Source organism: Ailuropoda melanoleuca, chromosome 10 (genome assembly GCF_002007445.2).
Source record: "Ailuropoda melanoleuca isolate Jingjing chromosome 10, ASM200744v2, whole genome shotgun sequence".
Taxonomy (NCBI): Eukaryota; Metazoa; Chordata; class Mammalia; order Carnivora; family Ursidae; genus Ailuropoda; species Ailuropoda melanoleuca.
Window position 1 is genome coordinate 95,400,578 of NC_048227.1, and position 19,745 is coordinate 95,420,322.

At 42.4% G+C, this 19,745-nt stretch overlaps 1 protein-coding gene across 10 annotated transcripts in view; it reads left to right on the plus strand.

Moving 5' to 3' along the window:
• Positions 1-19,745, plus strand: part of ESR1 (estrogen receptor 1) — a 380,558-nt gene that overhangs the window by 96,257 nt on the left and 264,556 nt on the right. For 6 of the 10 annotated variants that reach the window (XM_034669311.1, XM_034669310.1, XM_034669312.1 and 3 more), the window contains one exon: positions 4,306-4,827. The exons of 1 other annotated variant lie outside the window; for it this stretch is intronic. In XM_034669311.1, coding sequence (XP_034525202.1) covers positions 4,376-4,827 — 452 coding nt within the window. In that variant the 5' untranslated portion in view covers positions 4,306-4,375. Of the gene's footprint in view, positions 1-1,894; positions 2,294-4,305; positions 4,828-19,745 lie in introns of those variants that run through there. 3 more of the 10 variants (XM_034669317.1, XM_034669318.1, XM_034669313.1) reach the window with 2 other exon arrangements.

Below are 19,745 nucleotides of genomic sequence, written 5' to 3' on the forward strand. Positions count from 1 at the left end.
CATGAGGCAGGAGGAAGGCCTGAACCCCTTGGGGAGCTATGATCTGGGGAAAGGGTAGAGCCAGGTCATCAGAAGATGGATCCTGAAGCAATAAGAGCCCAGGAGCTAAAAGGCAGCAGGATTTAAGAAGCAGGGGAAGGAAGAGGCAGACAGGTCCCTAGGACGCTCTTACGACAAGTCAGGTAATGAGGGCTGAAGAAGCCTAATGGAAACAGTGGAGGGACAGGGAGAGCGGCCCATCTAGAATGCTCCGCAATGTGGAAGGTGAGGGAGGGAGAGACAGCCGGCACAGAAGACTGAGGGACTGTCGTCCGGCGACTGCGACTGGAGGGACAGTGATGCTGTTCATAGCCCAGAGTTGAGAGGGACGTCATGTTTGTGGGAGAAAGAATGATGACTCATATTTTGAGCCAGCCAGAAATGCCCAGGAGATGCTAGAAAAGTGGGTCTGGAGGTATGCTCAGCAGTGGAGCTAGAGAGAGACTGGACCCTTCTTCACCTGCCAGTGCCCGCAGTCGTGGCAGTGGGGAGAGCACGTGCCCTGTGACCCCGTGGAGAGGGGTGAGGGGAGAGTTGGGAGAGGGCTGCAGGGTGAGGTTATTTGCCAGAAGCACTAAAGGAAAACTGGCAAGGTGCAGTACCTCTCCCAGCCCCGTCCCCAAGCCTGGGAGATGAATCTGACCGGGAAGAGGGAAGAGAATGCTGGAGAGAAAGCATTCAAGAAAACTGCCTTTAGCGGACTAACCTAGACTGCTGGTCTCAGAATAATCAAAGTCTGTGAAGTTTATTTGCAGAGCTTCCTTCGTTTCTCCTTCTTTCTTCCTTCTTTTTCCCCTCTCCTTCCTTCCCTTCTTCCTTCCTGCACATCCACATTTTTGGACTGGCCTAGTGCCTGGGTGGCCACTGTTGACCTAAGGAGGAGTTAGGATTCACCACTGTCACCTACAAAGGGTAACTGTCTTTTCAATATTTGTCTTTATAGCCGATTGTGGAGGGAGTGCTTCTCTGCTCCAATATTGCCATGTTTGGGGTCTTTTAAAACATGGAATGTATATTTGCAATATGACAACATTAAAATGTTTGTAATTCTCTTTTATATAACTTTTTACTTCTTTCTCTGTACTGCTCTGGAGAGCCACTCGTAATATCTTGGTAACTGCATAGGGTCCCAGGGCCAGGGACTGGCCACTCCTGGCATTGTGATTAGAGTCATTTAATACCCAAGGCCATGACTAACGTCTGGCAACAAAGGTTCCACTGGGTGTCATGTGTCCTGGGACCTTGGGTGAAGGGAAAAAGGGAGCACCTTATTACTGTGTGTTAGTACCATGGTCGGGGGAAAAAGTTGAGACCAGGTGGACCCATCCAGGGCACCACTGTGTAATGAGACATCCTCCCCACCCCGTGATCAATGCCAGTACAACTAGAAGGCCTAAAATCTGTTTAAAACAGAGGTACCCACCTTTGTCTTATCTTCATACCCCAGGCTTTTAATAATATATTTTTTCTGTGTGTTTACGGAAAGCAGTCAGCTGAGCTATTCGTGGAAAGGTTTGTGGGTTTGGTTAACGAGGTGGGGGAGTATTACATTTCAGCTGGAAACACATCCCTAGAATGCCAGAACATTTATTCCAAAGTCTGGTTTCCTGGTGCAATCGGAGGCAGGGCAATAGTGTGTCTGTTCAGAGACTGGGGGTGGGGGGTGGGGCTGGGGCCAGCAAGGCATTTGAGCCAAGTGTATTCCAGAAGGCTTTTATTGTTAAATTATATTCTTCAGGAAAAACCGCCCATGTCACATTTTGTAAACTTGATATCCATATACTTTTGACTGGCATTCTATTTTAGCCATAAGCCTATGATTTACAGCAAGCCTGTTTTCCCGCTTGTTTAGGGTGGCAGCAGAAAGCATGGGGTGCTTTCCAGGCTCCCAGGATAAGGAACAAATGGGGCTGGGGATTTGTTTCTCCCCAATAACGCTGACTCTAGCTGTGCCACTCTGCTCTCCCCGAGCAGACAGCAAGCTTCTCCTCACTCCCCACTGCCATTCATCCAGCTCTGTGCAGCAGCCCAGCTGCTGTGTTTGCCGGGAGGGGCTGCCAAGTGCCCTGCCTACTGGCTGCTTCCCGAATCCCTGCCATTCCACACACAAACACATCCACACACGCTCTGCCTCGCTCACACACGGAGCTACACGCACATGCGAGCACATTCCTTCCTTCCTTCTCACTGCCTCAGCCCTTGACTTCTACAAGCCCATGGAACATTTCTGGAAAGACGCTCTTGATCCAGCAGGGTAGGATTGTTTTGATTTCTCTCTTTGTAGCTTTAGCATTTTGAGAAAGCAACTTACCTTTCTGGCCAGTGTCTGTATCCTAGCAGGGAGATGAGGATTTGCTGTTTTCAATGGGTTTATGTGTGCATCTCCTTTTTCTTCCGGGACTTGTAGGATTCTTTGTGTAATTTATGTGTAATTTGGTGGGTGCAGATTTTTAAGAGCCCTATGAAGTGCTTTTGCATGTGTTTAAAAAAGACATTTGAAAATTGAAAGTGTGATTTATGGAAACGAAATCATCTGTAAAAAAATTGCGTTGGAAAGTAATGGTTGCTGGCCATAAAGAGAAATATCTGTGATTCACCTAATGTGTTTTTAACCCTTTCTTTGCTTACAGTCTATGGTTATTGACGCTAAGCTCAATTTTGTCTTCATATTAAACCAACTACATCTGCATAGTGTCCAAAAATGTTCTGTTTGTTCTTGTAAGAACTAGGTAAAATGTATACTTATTGGTATAAAAAAAATAAAAAAAAATTACAGTTAGTAACAGCAACCGTGACATTTGTGCTGTGAACATTTTGTTAGGTACTCATGGTACATGAAAATGTGCCATGAGCATTTTGTTAGGTACTCTGTTGGGTATTTGGGATAGCAATTAAAGCAACGCGTTAATGGTCATATCAGATAGTTGTATCAGAGTCTGTTAGGCTGGGGCAAAGGAAGTTTATTAAAAAGTATAAACTCTCCGGGATTGTGGGTGCACAATATATTTACCATATCTTCTATGTGTCATATATACATATATTGTTAGTGTGTGTACGCTTAGATTTTAATTCAGTTCAAAACTTTTTTCTATTCCTTTTTCATCTGAATATTTGATTCTGCATATCCTAGCGAAGTGAATGGGGAAGGTCGAATTGCAGGAATAAAAAACCCCAGAAATGTAGCATTGCATTTCAAAATTTGTTGGTTAGATCAACAGTGTAACATAGTGGTCAAAGATTTGGTTAATGAACTGAGGTTACATTTTGTATGAAAAGGTCACATTTCATATTAAGCTTTCCGAAGTTTTGGTTGCATAACCTGTGGAAGACACGAACACCCATGTACGCCTAACCAAAGGTTTTTGTGAATCATCATTCACATAAGAATTCATGATGGGAGCAAGTACAGTACTGTGGTCCAACACAAACATAGAAGTCAGGCTGGGAGCATCTCGGAAGGTCGTGGCTAGAATTTTGCAGATGAGGAAACTGAGGTCTGGCACCATTCTTCTGCTTGCAAAGTGCAGCTCTTCCTATAGGTACACCTTGAATTTCCGCCCCCCCTTCTCCCCAGATGTCTCCTCTCAGTCCCTGCAGCTGCTAAATATAGCTGTCTGTGGCTGGCTGCACATGCAACTGCACACCCCATTCTATCTGCCATATCTCAGTTACAGAGTGGCCCTCCCCAGGGTCATTCTATGTACACACTACATTATTTCCAGCCAACTAGGAGAGTAAATCGAACAGAAAGAGAGACAAACAGAGATAGATAGGAGTCTGGCATGGGGCACATAAGGCAGCACAGTCGAGAAAGCCGGCCCCTGCATTAGTCTTGCGAGTTTGTTTTAAACCTCGTCTTCCCCGGGCCACCTTTAGGAGATCCCTCTGCACCCCCGCCCTCCTGCAGTGAAATTTAGCCTCCATCCAGCAGCGACGAGTAAAGTAAAGTTCAGGGAAGCTGCTTTTTGGGATGGCTCCAAAACGAGTTGCGCCTGGAGTGATGTTTAAACCAATGTCAGTGCAAGGCAACAGCCCCTGGCGGGCATCCAGTACCTTTGTAATGCATATGAGCGCGGGAGATCGGTACTTAAAGTTGGAGACTCGGAGCCCGGAGTTGGCTGAGCGCACTCGCGCCGGGCTGCACTTGATCGCTTCTGGCCGCCCGGCTCCACGGGACGGGCCGGCTCCCGGGGCAGGGCCAGAACTCGCTTCGTGGCGGGACATGCGCTGCGCCGCCTTTAACCGTGGGCTGTGCTCTTCTTCCAGGTGGCCGGTCGGCTGCTGAGCTTTCTGCCGCGCGAGGAAGCGGTGCGCGCTTTGCCCGCGGCCACTGACCATGACCATGACCCTCCACACCAAAGCCTCCGGAATGGCCCTGCTGCATCAAATCCAAGGGACGGAGCTGGAGACCCTGAGTCGCCCGCAGCTCAAGATCCCCCTGGAGAGGCCCCTGGGCGAGGTATACGTGGACAGCAGCAAGCCCGCCGTGTACAACTATCCCGAGGGTGGCGCGTACGACTTCAACGCCGCGCCCGCCGCCTCCGCGCCGGTCTACGGCCAGTCCAGCCTCGCCTACGGCCCGGGGTCTGAGGCGGCGGCGTTCGGCACCAACGGCTTGGGGGGCTTCCCGCCGCTCAACAGCGTGTCTCCGAACCCGCTGGTGCTGCTGCACCCGCCGCCTCAGCTCTCGCCCTTCCTGCACCCCCACGGCCAGCAGGTGCCCTATTACCTGGAGAACGAACCGAGCGGCTATGCGGTGCGCGAGGCCGGCCCGCCTGCGTTCTACAGGTACCCGCGCCGCGCGCCGCGCCACGTCGGGGTGGCAGCTGCGCGCCCGGCGGGCGGGAGGGAGCGAGGGGGACGCGCGGTCGGGAGCTCGCGGGAGGCCGTAGGCCGCGGGGCTGGCTGGGCACCCGGCAGCCCGCCATAGGAGCCACGGCACTCGCGGCCCGGCCGGGGCTTGGGGTCGGAGGGGGGGCTAAGGGTTTGTGGATCTTGCTTTCGAGAGCCAAGTTCTCTTGCCTGGCAGCTTAAAGAAAATTCTATTCTCCACCCCCCTACCATCTGCGCAAGAGGCAGATCCGAAAACCCGTGGGCTTCCTAACTCATTTGGAAAGATCGTACAAAGGGGAGGTTATTTGTTGGGGGGGGACACCCCAAAGCAGATAAACACAAAGCTCATGAAGTCCCTAGTGAATGTCCCGCTTTGGCATTTAAGGCTGAAGGTGTGTAGGGTTAGCAGAGCTGAGAGTTGTTTATTATTATTATTATTATTTGAAATTGTTTTAATGTGCTCACAAAATTTTCTTTCATCTCGAATTTCTGATTGGAAATATGCACGCTATTATTACGATGACGATGATTTTGTTTGTTTTAGCAGGGAGTGCTAGCACCTACTTTCCCCCCTTCCTCTCCATCCCAAGTTCGAGGATTTAGGATTGAATTGTGCTTCTCGAAAGAGCAGTAGAGGAATTGAATGAGTCTTATTAACAAGTTTCTGATTTCTGAGTTATCTGGCTGGGTCCGTGTTGGAGCAGATTGCTGGCATATGACTTCTGACAGCCGAAAATTTATAGGTGTCTTGTGAGTTTAAAACATGCCGTATCGAAGAGTGTTTTGAAATAACTCTCCGGCCAGCTAAGTTACATTTCTGGCCTACCCTGCAGACCATTACCTGGGAATGGTGTGCGGGGGTCAGCTTGGTTGTGCGCCTTTGAGTCACTGTAGAAGTGTTAGTAGCCCAGGAAATACAGGAATACATTTGTGACTTAAGTGGCCAGTATTTTATTTTGTGTCCTTACATCCCCCACCCCCAAGGATTATACTTTCCTCCCCTCTATTCTCCTATTACCCCTTTGACAGTTTCTTCATTTTCTTCCAGATGGACCTGGGGAGGGCTTAGGTGGGTGATTCTGATAAACACCTGTGCTCTAGGCACCCAATGGCCAGCTGTACTCTGGGGTGGGTCTGGGAGGCCTCAGGGCACCCACGTGGCTGGATGCTGTGTTAGGCACAACCAGTCTGCAGACAGGTGCCTGGACTTGCCTCCTGCCCTTACCTGGATCTGTCTGCATTGTAAGCTGTGGACCGTTTTCTATTCAGTGTTCTATTTCCAGAGATATTCATAGCAGAAGAAACAGGAGGAAGGTGCAGGTTGGCCCCAGAGGATACGGAAGGGCGCACTCTTGGGGTATCTGAAAGTACCTCATATCCTTCGGCCTCCTCGAGGGACTTTAGAGCATCCCACAGCCAAACAGGTTCAGACTGAGTTATTACTTAAAAGACAAAGAATGAACAAAACTTTAGAAAGTTGGCATATTTCAAATTAATTTTACTTGTTTTAATTCAGGGTTAAAATGGAAAGAAAAAAGAATTTATTCTGCTCACTTTTTTTTTTTTGATGTGTTAGAACAAAATATAACGATTAAGTCTTATTCACACAACCTTTTCAACCCCTTGATGTGAAGAAAGGCACTTGGTATGATGTGAATTTCATAACCTTATGGTGGACTCCAGAAACTATTTTCTTTTCTGTTTAATTTTCAGTTCTTTTATTGCAAATTAATCCTACTGAATTTCAATGGGCACTAATGAGACGACTCCTCAGCGGATTATTTACTGCCTTGCTAATAATTACAAAGTGAGCCTGGTCAAATAAAGAGAGGACCACGTTTAATTCAAAATTGTTCATCATCGCAGTGGCAAATAATATTACTATAATATGCCCCATCTTAAACTTTTTGCATTAGATGGTATTCAGATATATTTAGAATAATGAAAAAAATGACATGGAACTTTAATAATAACGTTAAGAGCTCATACACAGGAGTTTCAATGTGGAAACTTATTTTAGAATGATTTTTCCTTTGTAGTTTATTTCCTATAACATCCTTACTCTTTGCTTTGAATTCTGCCTCTGGGTAACCAGGGAGGAAGAGATGACTTTATACAAGTATTATTTCAAATCGACAGATGTTACTTAGTATTTTTGCCCTCTTAGTTTTCCTGTTTTGAGTAACTGGGTAAAAAGAAAAAAAAATTGATTAGAGGATCATGAAATCGCTTAGTGAGTCTGGAGCATTTTTTTTTTTTTAAGGAATAAAATAGGAAAGAATATAATAGAAAATATCAGAGTGCATAATATTTAGTAAGGGTAGGTTTTGTTTCCTGAAAATTTGTTTTAATTATATACGCTTATATGCACTGACTCTGACGTAGAATGTATTTCTTACCGTAGACGTTTGAAAGTTAGTGGCCTAACATGTTATGTTCGGTAAAAAGTAAAAAATTTAGGTAAGTGGCTAGTTTTAGCTACACAAACCAAAAAGGTATTTTGATTGTCTTTATTTTTCCCCTATACATTACCTGATGCCTTCAGGTCAGTTAGATTAAGCTTTATTATTTCTGATTCTGAACTTTTCCATTTGTAACATGGTGCTGTCATGTGGCTTGTCTATCTGAAGGTCCCACTGGGATGTTCAGAGAATTTACATGAAGTTCACATCATTTAGCATTAAGAGACTATGGTTACTTTCTTCTAATGGCCACAGTATGCAGCCGTATCTATGTATAAAGAAATGTAATAGATAAAAGTGCCCCGGGCATGCAATTATGTGAAAAAGATTGTCATGTGTCCCAACAAATTGTTGAGAGGGAGCACATTTGCAAACAGGCAAGCTGTGACTTTCCAAGATGTGTCTTACCTAAAATTTCATGGTGAAGGCACCTGGGGGTCATCTTCTCCTCAGTTCTTTTTAGTGTTCGAACAACTCAGGAGGTTTGAATAAAACTAAAGATGAAACATAATTAGATCCACCATGTTTTTAAAAATTCAAATTAAGTATTTCGTGCTCCGTGTTCCTTTCAGTTTTAAGACTCAGTATTCATAAAGGCTAAATTTTACCCACTTCTCCGCCCCCCCACCAAAACTTGACAAATACAGACCTGTAGCATCAAAATCAATGTCTTAGTAATTTGTCTGCTGGCTGTGTGCATGTTTTGAATGAATAGTGGGTTCATTGGTGATCATTTACAAACGATTTCTCAACTTTAAATAAGGCTCATTTCTAGGGAAAGATTTGAGTGGCTGGTTTTCATGTTTCCAGTAATTCTTTCCTTGTATTTAGGTGATATTTTAGCACCCTTTATTTCTGTTCTTACTTATTTCATTCATTTAAGTTGTGACTGTTCACCTGACGTTTTGTGCTGACCTAAGAATAGTTCAGGAGCCACATATTGCCTCGGGAATGAGTGTATTTTAGGTTGAAAAACGGATTCACATCTTGAATCCCCATTTCATTTTCACCTACTCCATGTGGCTTGTACCTGTTTGGTAGAAAGCCCCTGCAGGATAATTGCCACTTATTCTAATCTTCTTTCTTGTACTCAGTTAATTTGGATCTTTGGATTGCTTTTGTGAATATATTTAGGATGTGACATTCCTAATTTGGGAAAATTCAGGTTTAGCATTTGGGTTTCTTATTGTTTTAAGAAAATAACAGACAGGGGCAAGAAATCGACAATGACAGGAACAACAGATATCAGGAAAAACTATAAAAGATGACACGCTTTCTGTTACTGACAGGATATTAAAATTTTGTTAAGTGGGATAGTGTATAGGAAAGCAGTACATAGCTGCACAAACATTCAACATTTCATTATTTCTTTGACATATTAATATTCACGCCAGTGCTTCTGTAAGCTAAAAGACAGTAGGAAAGAACAGATTTAAATGGTCAGGAGTTTCATTACAGATATAAATTAATGATAATGTGAAATCATTTTCTGTGGAAGTCAGATTTAAGTAAAATCTTTATCACCATCTGCAACATTTGTTTGCAGCCTGGTTTATCATAAATAACATTTATTTAGAAATACATTAAAAGAATCAAAACCCTGATTATGTGAAAATAGTTTTACATAAGGAAATATATGAGTTATAATTATATTTTTTCTAAAGTACACACTCAGCACAAAACGAATACATATGACTCCTCCCTGTGACATCAGTATTATTTTTAATGTAACGTTAGAAGAACCCAGTGCAAGGAGCAGCGTGCTAAGTGTGTTCCCTGCTTTTCCAGGATACATTGAATGGATAGGACAAATTAGTCATTTAGCTTAATTCCAAGACTCCGTTTGCTTTTTGAAGAAGGAAAACAGAATGGCCACAACTGTTTAGAACCAAGATGCACACTCCAGAGAGAGATGCTTTATAAATCCCCAAAATACAGCCACTCGAACACAAACCAACCAAAGTGAAACTGTGAGGGATTTCATAGAAAGGAGGCAGCCCATCAAAGCCATCAAATAGTTTTGTTTTTTATTTTAAACTCCGCCAATGCATTGTCAGATTTTGCCTTTTTTTTAAAAAAGGTGTGTTGGAGCCATTCCCTGCTCAACTCGTAAAACATTACACCCCCCCCCCCCCCCCCCCGCCTTCTGAAATCGGAGGACTTCAGTGGGTTGGAGGCGAAGGGAAGCACCTTTATGATATTCTTGATCTCAGAAGGGAAGAAATCCTAATTCCTGAGTTCTGCACCTTGGAGAATGTTATTAGGAATTATGAGGGAAGCTTCGCATCGATCTACAACACTTCCAGTCATGTGTACGTGTTTAGACTCTATGAAGAGAGAAGATAGAAAAGAAGACTACTTTGGTCCCAACTGATAACATTTTATGTAGTTTGATAAAGTCATAATTTCAAAAAGCTAGCTCAAATAAGAAACAGTATGACTGACACTTGGAAGTGATAACAATGGTGTGACGGACGGATTGTGATATGATGGTGGTGGTGGGGATGAGGACAGTGATGGCAAGAAAATACTGGTGTCTGTCGGAGTGGGCAGTAGTTCTGGATGCCTGCTATAGAGCCTAGAGATGTTTATCCTATGCAGAAATGAAATCCTTTTAACGTGCCTGGCTTGTTTTTATGTACTTATAATTTAAGAAATAGTCAAATGTCAGTAATGATATTATCAGTGATAGTAATACCATAAATCTAATAAGTACTACACAGAAAATGTAAAAAGAAAACTCCAAACAAGCCTGGAAAATATATGCATATATATGTGTGTATATATATATATATTTATTTTTATTTTGTTTTGTTATGTTTGTTTCTCCTTTCTGGAGGGACAAAATTGGGTCCCCAGTCTGCTCCCTGACAGCTGCTTTAATGAAATGTGTTACCGTGGATGAGGTAGTAGGCTACTTGGTCTCGTAGTTTTCTACTTTCTGTGAATTATGCTTTGGGAAAATTATAGAAGTGCACTTAAAGCTAATAAAGCTAATTAAGAAATGTTCGGCGCTAGATATTTCCAAATAAGTCCTGGATAAACTCAGACGGGGTTCTTGTTTTTCGAGAGTTCCCCAAATGTTCCCTGGATGGGGGGTGGTTAGTGAATGGTCTCTGCAGTTTAGTTCCATTGAGCTGGAAAGCTCCAGAGCTGTCTGGTCCCAAGGCCGCCTCCCACCCCCTGCTCCCATCCCCAGGCTGCATCCTTGGGCTGGGGCTCCTGCCTGTTCCCCACAGCGGTGCGTGGGGGACCCCGACAGCCGATGCCGCTGTGCCGGGCCGTACTTCCTGGGCAGTGTTCTTGGCAACTGGACTCCCTTTTCTCATAGAAAGACTTGAGATTTTTTCTAAGACCCTGAAAGTAAAAGACAATTTTCTTCTAATTTCCTGCAACTAAATGATGTTAGAAATAGTAATTTTTACATTGGCATACTTCCTCCTTCCACTGTTTTCTTAGTAGTAGTCCGTTCTCGTATTTTCTTTTTGCTTTGCTTTATTTTCTAATGTTCTTTAAACTCCTTTTGGCTTCTTTTCCCCTATCAAGCTTGCTTGCTTGCTTTTTTTCTTTTTTCCTGTTTGACTTGCTCCCTCTGTGTATTCCCAGATTTTTTCTTCCACCTTTTCTGGTTTATTTCTTTATTGACCTGTTTCATCTGTTATTTTAATGAAATTTGGAACATGGCTCAGTAGAGTTTCTACCTAGCACGGGAAAACCAGCGGTGTAAGAATAACCCAGAGTACCAGAGTAGTATTAACTCCATTAAAAGTTTTAAAAACATTTTTTTCCTTGTCTCTAAGCTTAAAAAAAAAAAAGAACAGGAAGAAATTTTCACTTAGTGGAATTGCTTTGCTTTGACAGCTCATTTGTGTCTTCATTCATTGGGCTACCTTGTCCCAAATTGTGTTGCTCATCAATGGGATGGATGAACTGAAATGCATTTTTGAATTGCTAGCATTTCAGGTATCTGTGTTAGCACACAGTCGCCAGAAGTCTCCTTACATGAGTGGGTGGAGTCCTAAGGCCACCGTCTTTTGCATGGAGCATTGGTGTGGGGAGAAGTGAAGTGCAGCCTTGGCCCCTCTCTCCTGGCTTTAGGGGATCCCGATCCATGTGAATTTACACCAGGCATTTATTTATTTATTTTTTAAAGATTTTATTTATTTATTTGACAGAGATAGAGACAGCCAGTGAGAGAGGGAACACAAGCAGGGGGAGTGGGAGAGGAAGAAGCAGGCTCATAGCGGAGGAGCCTGATGTGGGGCTCGATCCCATAACGCCGGGATCACGCCCTGAGCTGAAGGCAGACGCTTAACCGCTGTGCCACCCAGGCGCCCCTACACCAGGCATTTAAAGCTGCCCCGAATTTCCCATTCTGGCATCAAAAACAAAACAAAAAACCCTGCTCTTTTCTATATCCATGATTCATTTTACTTGTATCAGGAAAGTATTTTAAATGGTACTTTGTTGGTTTGTGTGTGTTTGTTTTCTTCTCATAAAATTTTTGTGACACAACATCGTCAGAAACAGAATCAATTTTAAGGGTCCTGTATGTTAACTTTTACATCAGTCTCTTTGGGAAGAACTTACAAATGGTTGTATTTATTTCTGTTGCACAAGGCTTCATTTCAAGCAATTCAGAGAGAAAGGATGTATACCCTAATTTGAAAATAAGATACAGTTTCGTTACATGCAGAAGTTATTTTCTGTAGTTATCAGAAAAACTTGTAAAACTTGTGGGACCTTTGGAACTCTCTTTGATTTCTAACAGGAGGAATCCCTGAGTACTGGTCCAAACAGAGACCATCTCTTGTTTGCTACGTTTCTCTCAGCTCTTAGCAAAGGGCATGGCACATGGATGTCCTGAGTAGCTCTTAGCTGAGTGAATGGCTGGTGGTAAGCAGGAAGCCCCAGTTACACCGACTCGCTCAGGTTGCTTACTGGGAGAATGGCCATACAGCAGTGGATCTTTTTTTTTCTTTTTTTAAGATTTTATTTATTTATTTGACAGAGAGAGTGAGAGAGCACAAGCAGGGGGAATAGTAGAGGGAGAGGGAGAAACAGGATCGCAGCCGAACAGGGAGCCCGATGTGGGGCTTGATTGCAGGACCCTGGTATCATGACCTGATCCGAAGGCAGACGCCTAACCATCTGAGCCACCCAGGCGTCCCAGCAGTGGATCTTTAGATGGGACTGGAAGAATGTGGAGAGTTTGTGAATACTCCTCTCTCAGGAATAAAAGTGGAAAGGAGTCCAATGTGTATTCCAAGTACAATTGATTCCCATTATTCGCAGATTCCGTATTTACGAATTTTCTTACTTGCTAAAATTTATTGATAACCCCCAAATGAGGACTCATGGCACTTTCTCGGTCATTTGCAGACATGGGCAGAGTGGTGAAAAATTTGAGTCATCTGACATGCAAGCTCCCAGCTGAGGTCAGACAAGGTGATACTCTGCCTTCTTGTGTCAGCCCTTCTATAAACAAGTGTCCTGTTTAGGTCTGTGTAGTGCCACGTGTTTTTGCATTTCTGTGCTTTCTGTTGGTGACTTTGCTGTTGAAAATGACTCCCAAGCATAATGCCGAAGTGCTGTCTAATGTTCCTAAGTGCGAGAAGGCTGTGATGTGTCTGATCGAGGCTGTAGAAAACATGTGTGTTAGATAAACGTTGGGCATGAGTTATAATGCTGTTGGCTGTGAGTTCAATGTTAATGAATCAATAATATATGTTACATAAGATATCTTTAAACAGAAACACACACGAAATGAGGCTGCGTATTGATTGGCTGGTGGAGATGGTATGATCAGAGGCTTGTAAGAAATAAGGGGCTGTATTTCCCCTTGGAGCAGTGGTGTAGTAGTCACTAATTTACTATTTGTGGAAACTTTGAAGTCATGACTACCACAAATGATGAGAATTGCTTGTATGTAATAGAGTGACATAAGGACGGATTTGGGAGGCAGGGAGTTTATGTTTCTGACTTGACTCCTGCCTAATTGTCATCTCTGGCTCACTGTGCCTCAGTTTACTCATCTGTAAAATGACAATCAAAGTAGGACCTACATCTTTCAGTTGTTGTGGGGATTAAATGAGTTCATAGACGTCGAGCTTTTAAAACATGCCTGGCACATAGCAAGTCATTATTTTTATAACTCCTTTAGAAGGGAATTGGCAACTCTACACTGAAGGCGACTATAAGGGCTCTTTAAGAGTCTGGAATGTTTGTGACTTCCCTATATTTGTTTATTTTGCCTGCAAGGGACCAACTTTAATACCCCATGGTGATTAGAAGTTAAATTTTCCAACCTAAAGGAAGCAGGAAGCAAATTTTTCTTGGAATACTTATCTATGCCAGGTGCTATGCTAGAAAAACAAAACAAAGCCATTGTAATAAACTCCAAATAAGTAAAAATAAGTAAATCAATAAAAAGAGTGAGGGATATTAGGTACTGTGGACCGGAGCCGTCCAAGAGAGGGAAATAGTTGAAGTTGAGGTAAGCAGTTTATGGAGAGGCCATGATGGACAGAGGGCAAGGAAGTCCCTGTGATTTGGAAAACAGGAACACGGAGAAGGAAGAGGGACAGAAGCTAACATTCTAGCGTGTCTGCAAAAGTGGATTTTCCACCCTGGCTGCACATTCGAATCAAGGATGACTTCACAATCACCCCGGGTGATTTTGCTGTGTCAAATCACAGCAGAGGAGGACTGTTTAAACCCAGGTCCGCCGCACTTCCGGATCTTTAGTTCATCGGGCCCACAGGGGTCTCAGAAGCAGAGGGTAGAAGGAGGGCTGAGAAGAAGGATGACAGTGACATTAATTTCTCCTCCTCATCTTTCCAAAAATAAGATTCGAAGTAGGCAGATGCTTGGATGTTGACTAGTGCAAAGCAGACAAATTGAAGAAGAATATTAGGGCACGGACACACCTGTGCGGGTTAGCCCGCATGACGTAGATTTTTGTTGGGGGTTTAGATAAGCGATGGTGATTGAAGCCTTTAACCACCGGCCCCGCCCCGCCCCAGGGTTCTGTTTCCTTTAACTCTTCTGATAGTTGCCGCACACCAGACTCTAGCATTGTTTGTACAACTTTAAACCCCTAAATATTGGTACAGTTAATTGATTGCATTCAATTTCCAGTTGCGTGTTTGGAAAGCGCCCTGGAGTCTTTGATGTGGAGGACAAAGTTAAAGCTCTCCTTGTGAACTGTTTTTCTGTTATGAAGTATTTACAGAATTTTTTTCAGCACATAGAATGTGTGCTATTTTGAATGCTTTCTCCCCCTCAGGCTTCCCCTCCCCCACATTTTGCATTTTAGAAGGCTCCTTTCTCATAGGAGAAAAGGGCATGAATGCCCAGGGTGCAGTTTGGTGAGGCTTTTCCACATTGTTCGGTTCTCGTGACTGCTTATTTCCTCACAAGATGGCCCAGAGTCTGAAAGCACATCCTTGAAATCTCAGAACACGTATAAATGCAACTCCTTGGCTCAGAAGTGACCATGGGTCTCCTCGACTGCCCACACAACTTGCAGTGTAAGTTCTAGGTCCCACACGGTGAGGGACTATCACCCCAATGGTGCTGGGCTTTCTGGTTCTTTGTTCTTTGTTTCTGGTGCTCAGCAGTTGTGATGGATGAAACCAAAGTTGCTTTTCTTTTCTTTCCTTTTTTAAAAAATGATTTTATTTTTAAGTAATCTCTACACCCAACGTGGGGCTAGAACTCAGAACCCGGAGATTAAGAGTTGCATGCTCTACCAACAGAGCCAGCCAGGTGCACCCCCCCCCCCCAAGTTGCTTTACTATAACAAGTCCAACTCTGTTCTAAGAAGTCTGTGTTTGATGTTGAGAAATGGCTGGCAAAGTTATCAGGTAACTTGGAGAAGTGTTCGCAGGTTCTAGTGTTTTTATATTGAATAGCTATAGTTCCCAGAAATGCAGTATCAGTCATTTATAACATCTTAAAACACACAGACAAGAATTTTCTTCTCAAATGTCTCTCACGTCATTCTCTCTGTTCTCCACACATGGCCAGCTCTCTATTGTTGCTGCAGTAAGTTCCCGACTGGCTTTTCAGCTTTCAGGCTTTCAAACTCTGATTTTTCAATTTGCTACCCAAAGTATATACTTAATTTGATCTTTCCGCTGCTTAAAACCCTTCAGACGTTTCTCACTAGTCACAGAACACATGCATATTCCATACGGTGGCATTCAAAGCCCTTGTAATTTGATTCAGACTAATCCTCTCCTCTCATCCATGAAGCTCCTGTTCAAAACCGTATTTAAATGGCACTTTCCCACTTCTTCACATTCATTTCCATCTCTAATGTGAAAATTTCTTTCTTCTTGCCCCATCTCTGTTAGACCAGAAGTCAGGGTGCAGCTCAAATGTCAACCTCTGCAAGTTGGGTTTTCCACCTGGCATTCTCTCAAATGTTCTTGGTGTACACATAGCACCTGTTCTGGGTCCTTCCATTATGGAAATCACCACAGAATGCCTTTCATTAGGGTTGCAGGTAAACTTGTCTATGAATTTTATTAATTTTATAGGTTAAAGTAATTTAATAGAATTATTTATTAATGGATATATTCACTCGCTCAGCAGGTTTTATTACATGTTGATCATGTAGTGACTTCTGTGGTAGCTGTAGAAATCGGACACCTTATCTGTGGTCAAGTTGCTGATAGACTAATGAGGAAGATGGTACATGTAGAGACAATTAAAAAATAATGGAGTAAGAATTGTCACAGAGAGGAGACTACTAGGAAAGCAGTGGAGGGGCACTTAACCTGACGGAGAGCCCCCATCTATGAATGCAGAGGTCCAAAGAGTTTGATGGAAAGAGGATTTAGCCACGCAAAGAAGGGCAGGGGAGGCTGTGTGTGAAGTGATGCTGGGTCTTGTTCCCTGATACTCTCTACATTAACAGGCCAGTTCTTTCCACAGAATAGCTCCTCGATGATTTATAGAGCCAGATTGTTGAATTAACCAAATGAGGGAAAGTTGTTAAGAATCAGAGGAATAAACTTTAATAATACCAATTGCTAGTGTTTTTTGAGCATGGTGCATCAGAGACCTTGCTGAAAGCCTTAAGTGGAAGATGTCGTTGCATCCTTACACCAACCATAAGAGGCTAGTACAGATATTACTCTAATCTTTTGGACAAAGAAACTCAGAGTGAGAGAGGGTAGGTGACTTGCCCACCATCACACAGCCAGTAATAATTCAGTAATGGAGGATTTGGGATTCCAAGTCCACAAATTGGACTCTGGAGCTCAAACTTTACCCACAATAGTACGCAGAAAAATTGACTGTGTGTCTTCTTTCAGTGATGGATTTACTTGGCAGTTGGTTTTTTAATTCCTTGTAATGTCTTTATAGTTAGTTGTGACAATGCTTTAATCTTAGATTATGCCTCCAGGCTGCTGCTTTTAGTTTTATGGGAAATGGCTATTTTTGTGATGCTTGCTAAAAGCATGTTTCAACATTTTTCCCCCCCATTAAGTAGGGGGATGTTTTCCTTCCTAATATCAGAAGGAGCCATTGAACAAAAATCCTACAGAGAATTCCTGATAGCAACCTCATGCTTTTCTCTGTATGTGAAACCTACCCAATAGTTTCAAATCTGGACAGAATTAGAGTGTTCATTTGGTCCAACCCTCTCTTTACACAGAAAAAAAATCATGAAATCCGTATTTTAAACCTAGGAGGGGCCATAAACATGATGTATTCCTACCTCTTTATTTTCCAAGCAAAGTGATTAAAATCTAGAGAGGTGAAGTGGCTTCCGCAATATATCTCGGCTAGTGCAGGCAGAGCAGGACAAGAATCCATGTCGCCTCTAGCCTGTTACTTCATCCTTAACATGTGGAGGTATGACCAGCCTCTGTTCACTGAGGACATAGAGGCCATGCTGTCCTCACTGTCATGGTGCTAGCATGGAGAGTAGAAGCCCAAGCCGAGTGGAATGAAGGAAGGCCTGATGCTGACATTGCAGAACAGTAATGATGGAGGAAGTGAGGGTACCAGTCCCGCCTGTCTGGACAGGCCATCTATTTAACTGGTATATGGTCCGAGTGAGAATTTGTAACCTTGTGTTGCCACTTAAGTTTTAAGGCTCTAGTGGAAACTTACTTCCTGTACTTACATTTTGATCATTTCTAATAACTATATCTTATTTACTTTGTGATTGAAGATTTCTTTTCTTGTTTTTCTTTTTTTTTTGTTTCCAGGGCTTAAAGGTTACAAATTACTAGGTTTCTCTGGAGACTTACACTGACTCCTTTCAGATGTCTAAGACAGTTGGGTGCTATTTTTGTTTCACAATTACCAATGTGAAAATGGAACTTGATTTATTTCATAATAGATATTTCACCTTAGTATTGGCAAAATTAAAAAAAAAATAATTCAATTTGTGCTTGACCCAGCAGCCAGGTTACCATAGGATTTTTTCTCTCTCTCTTTTTTTTTTTTTTGTAACACGGTCCTAGTGTTGAAAAACACGTGTCTTCTTTGAAGCTAATTAGTAAACCCAATGTTGGTTATATACTGTTTACTATTAAGTTTTTCCCCTTGTAGTTTAATATTGTTCCAGGAAATGAAATGTAAGTTTAATAAGAATGGCAATTGGTGGAACCATATGTCCTAAGTATAATTCATGTTCCCGATAAATGTGTTACAGAAGGGCATGTGTGGCTGATGGGTTATAACTGTACTAACCCAAGATCATTTGACACCATTTATTCTGTAGAAATTTATATCGATCAGGATAGGATTTATAATTACACAAGCCTACAATTTTTTTCACTTTTAATTCTTTCAATGTTATGGAACTGTTAATGAATTTTAACAGCTCTTTAGCTGTTCGAGTTGCCAGTGAAAATATATAAAAAGGAGGTATTAATCTTGTAATTCACAACTGTGAAGAGAGTCATGTAGGAATTAAATCTGCTTTTCTTAACATTTTATGGCGTTTATATGTACGCAAGGAAAATAATTCGAGGTGTTAAAAGCTACTATAGATTTCTTGAGGTTGCCCTTCTTACTTCTTTTCTGTTTTGTGAGGAACCGTAGACCAAAATGTATTTACTTCTGGTTGTGAAAGTGCTATCAGTATGCCCTCAGCAAAATGATTTCCACTAAGAAGTTGAAGAAAAAACTCCCTCAGTGCTATTTTTGAGAGGCGTTTGCCCTGCTTTCTGTGCTTTGTTGGCTCCTTGGTGGACAAACGATGCTGTACCCAGAAAGTGTGATTAGCTCAGTGGTGACTTTTTCTAAGTCAGTATTTCTCCTTGGAAGTTGATCATTTTAATCTTCTCAGAGTCTAGGCCCAAACTTTCTAATTGGATCTACAGGAAAGAGAGCGGCAGCAGGGGGACAGAAAGTGAGAAAGATCAATTAAAGGCACATGCCTCACGGTGCTTTGCTAGATAGTACTTAACTGTGAATGATTAAGCTGTGTGAGTCAGAAGGTACATTAGTCTTTTAACCTCCTAGGTAATTTTAGTAAATGGGTGAACATTAATTTAATGTGATATCCCATTGGCCCAAGACATAATGCACCTACAAATTGCCTAATTTTATCCAAAACAGACTTTTGTCTCTTGATGAGAAAAGCATGGTGAAGCCCGTTATGATTAATGATCTCTACTGTCCTGAACTCAACTCTGTAATTTCTGCTGGATTTGTGTATCTCTTGTCTTTGCTTAAAAGCATCATATTTGGGCTTGCCAAACGAAATATAGGATACCCAGGTAACTTTCAGTTTCAGATAAATAACAAAAAAAATTTGAGCATAACTATGTCCTGTGCAATATTGCACTAAAAAATTCTTTGTTGTTTATCTGAAATTCAATTTAACTGGGCATCTTGCATTTTTATTGGTTAAATCTGGCAGGACTAGCCATGTTGCCTCACTGTTTACTGCATTTCATTTTTGAAGCCTGAAGGTTATTTTTTTATGGCTCTCCCTTTTAGCAAGTACATGGATACCTGCCTGTCTTTTCCTATCAGGAAAGGGGGCAGGCCAGTATAGAACTCACATGCTTGTTTTTGTCATTGTCATTAATTGTAATTAAGGACGTAGGTTTAGAGTAAACACGGAATGACATATCTGTTCATTCTGTTACCTGGAAAGATAGACAAAAGACAAAGGCAGATATTACAATGTAGTATTACACAATTACAATTCTGCACGAGGAGAAAATGCAGAAGTAGGATCTGGTTAAAAGAGCTACTAGTTAGGTGACTTTTGTTGAGTAATATAGTGTGTGCTATAGAAACAACACTTGGTTGTCTTGGAGGGAATTCTCCTGTATTTTTGTAGCATTATTAGATTTCAGAAAATAGTTTGGAAAAATAATTCTCTGAAATGCTTTCTAGAGTGTGAAAGATTTAGAAGAAAAAGCAGGACTC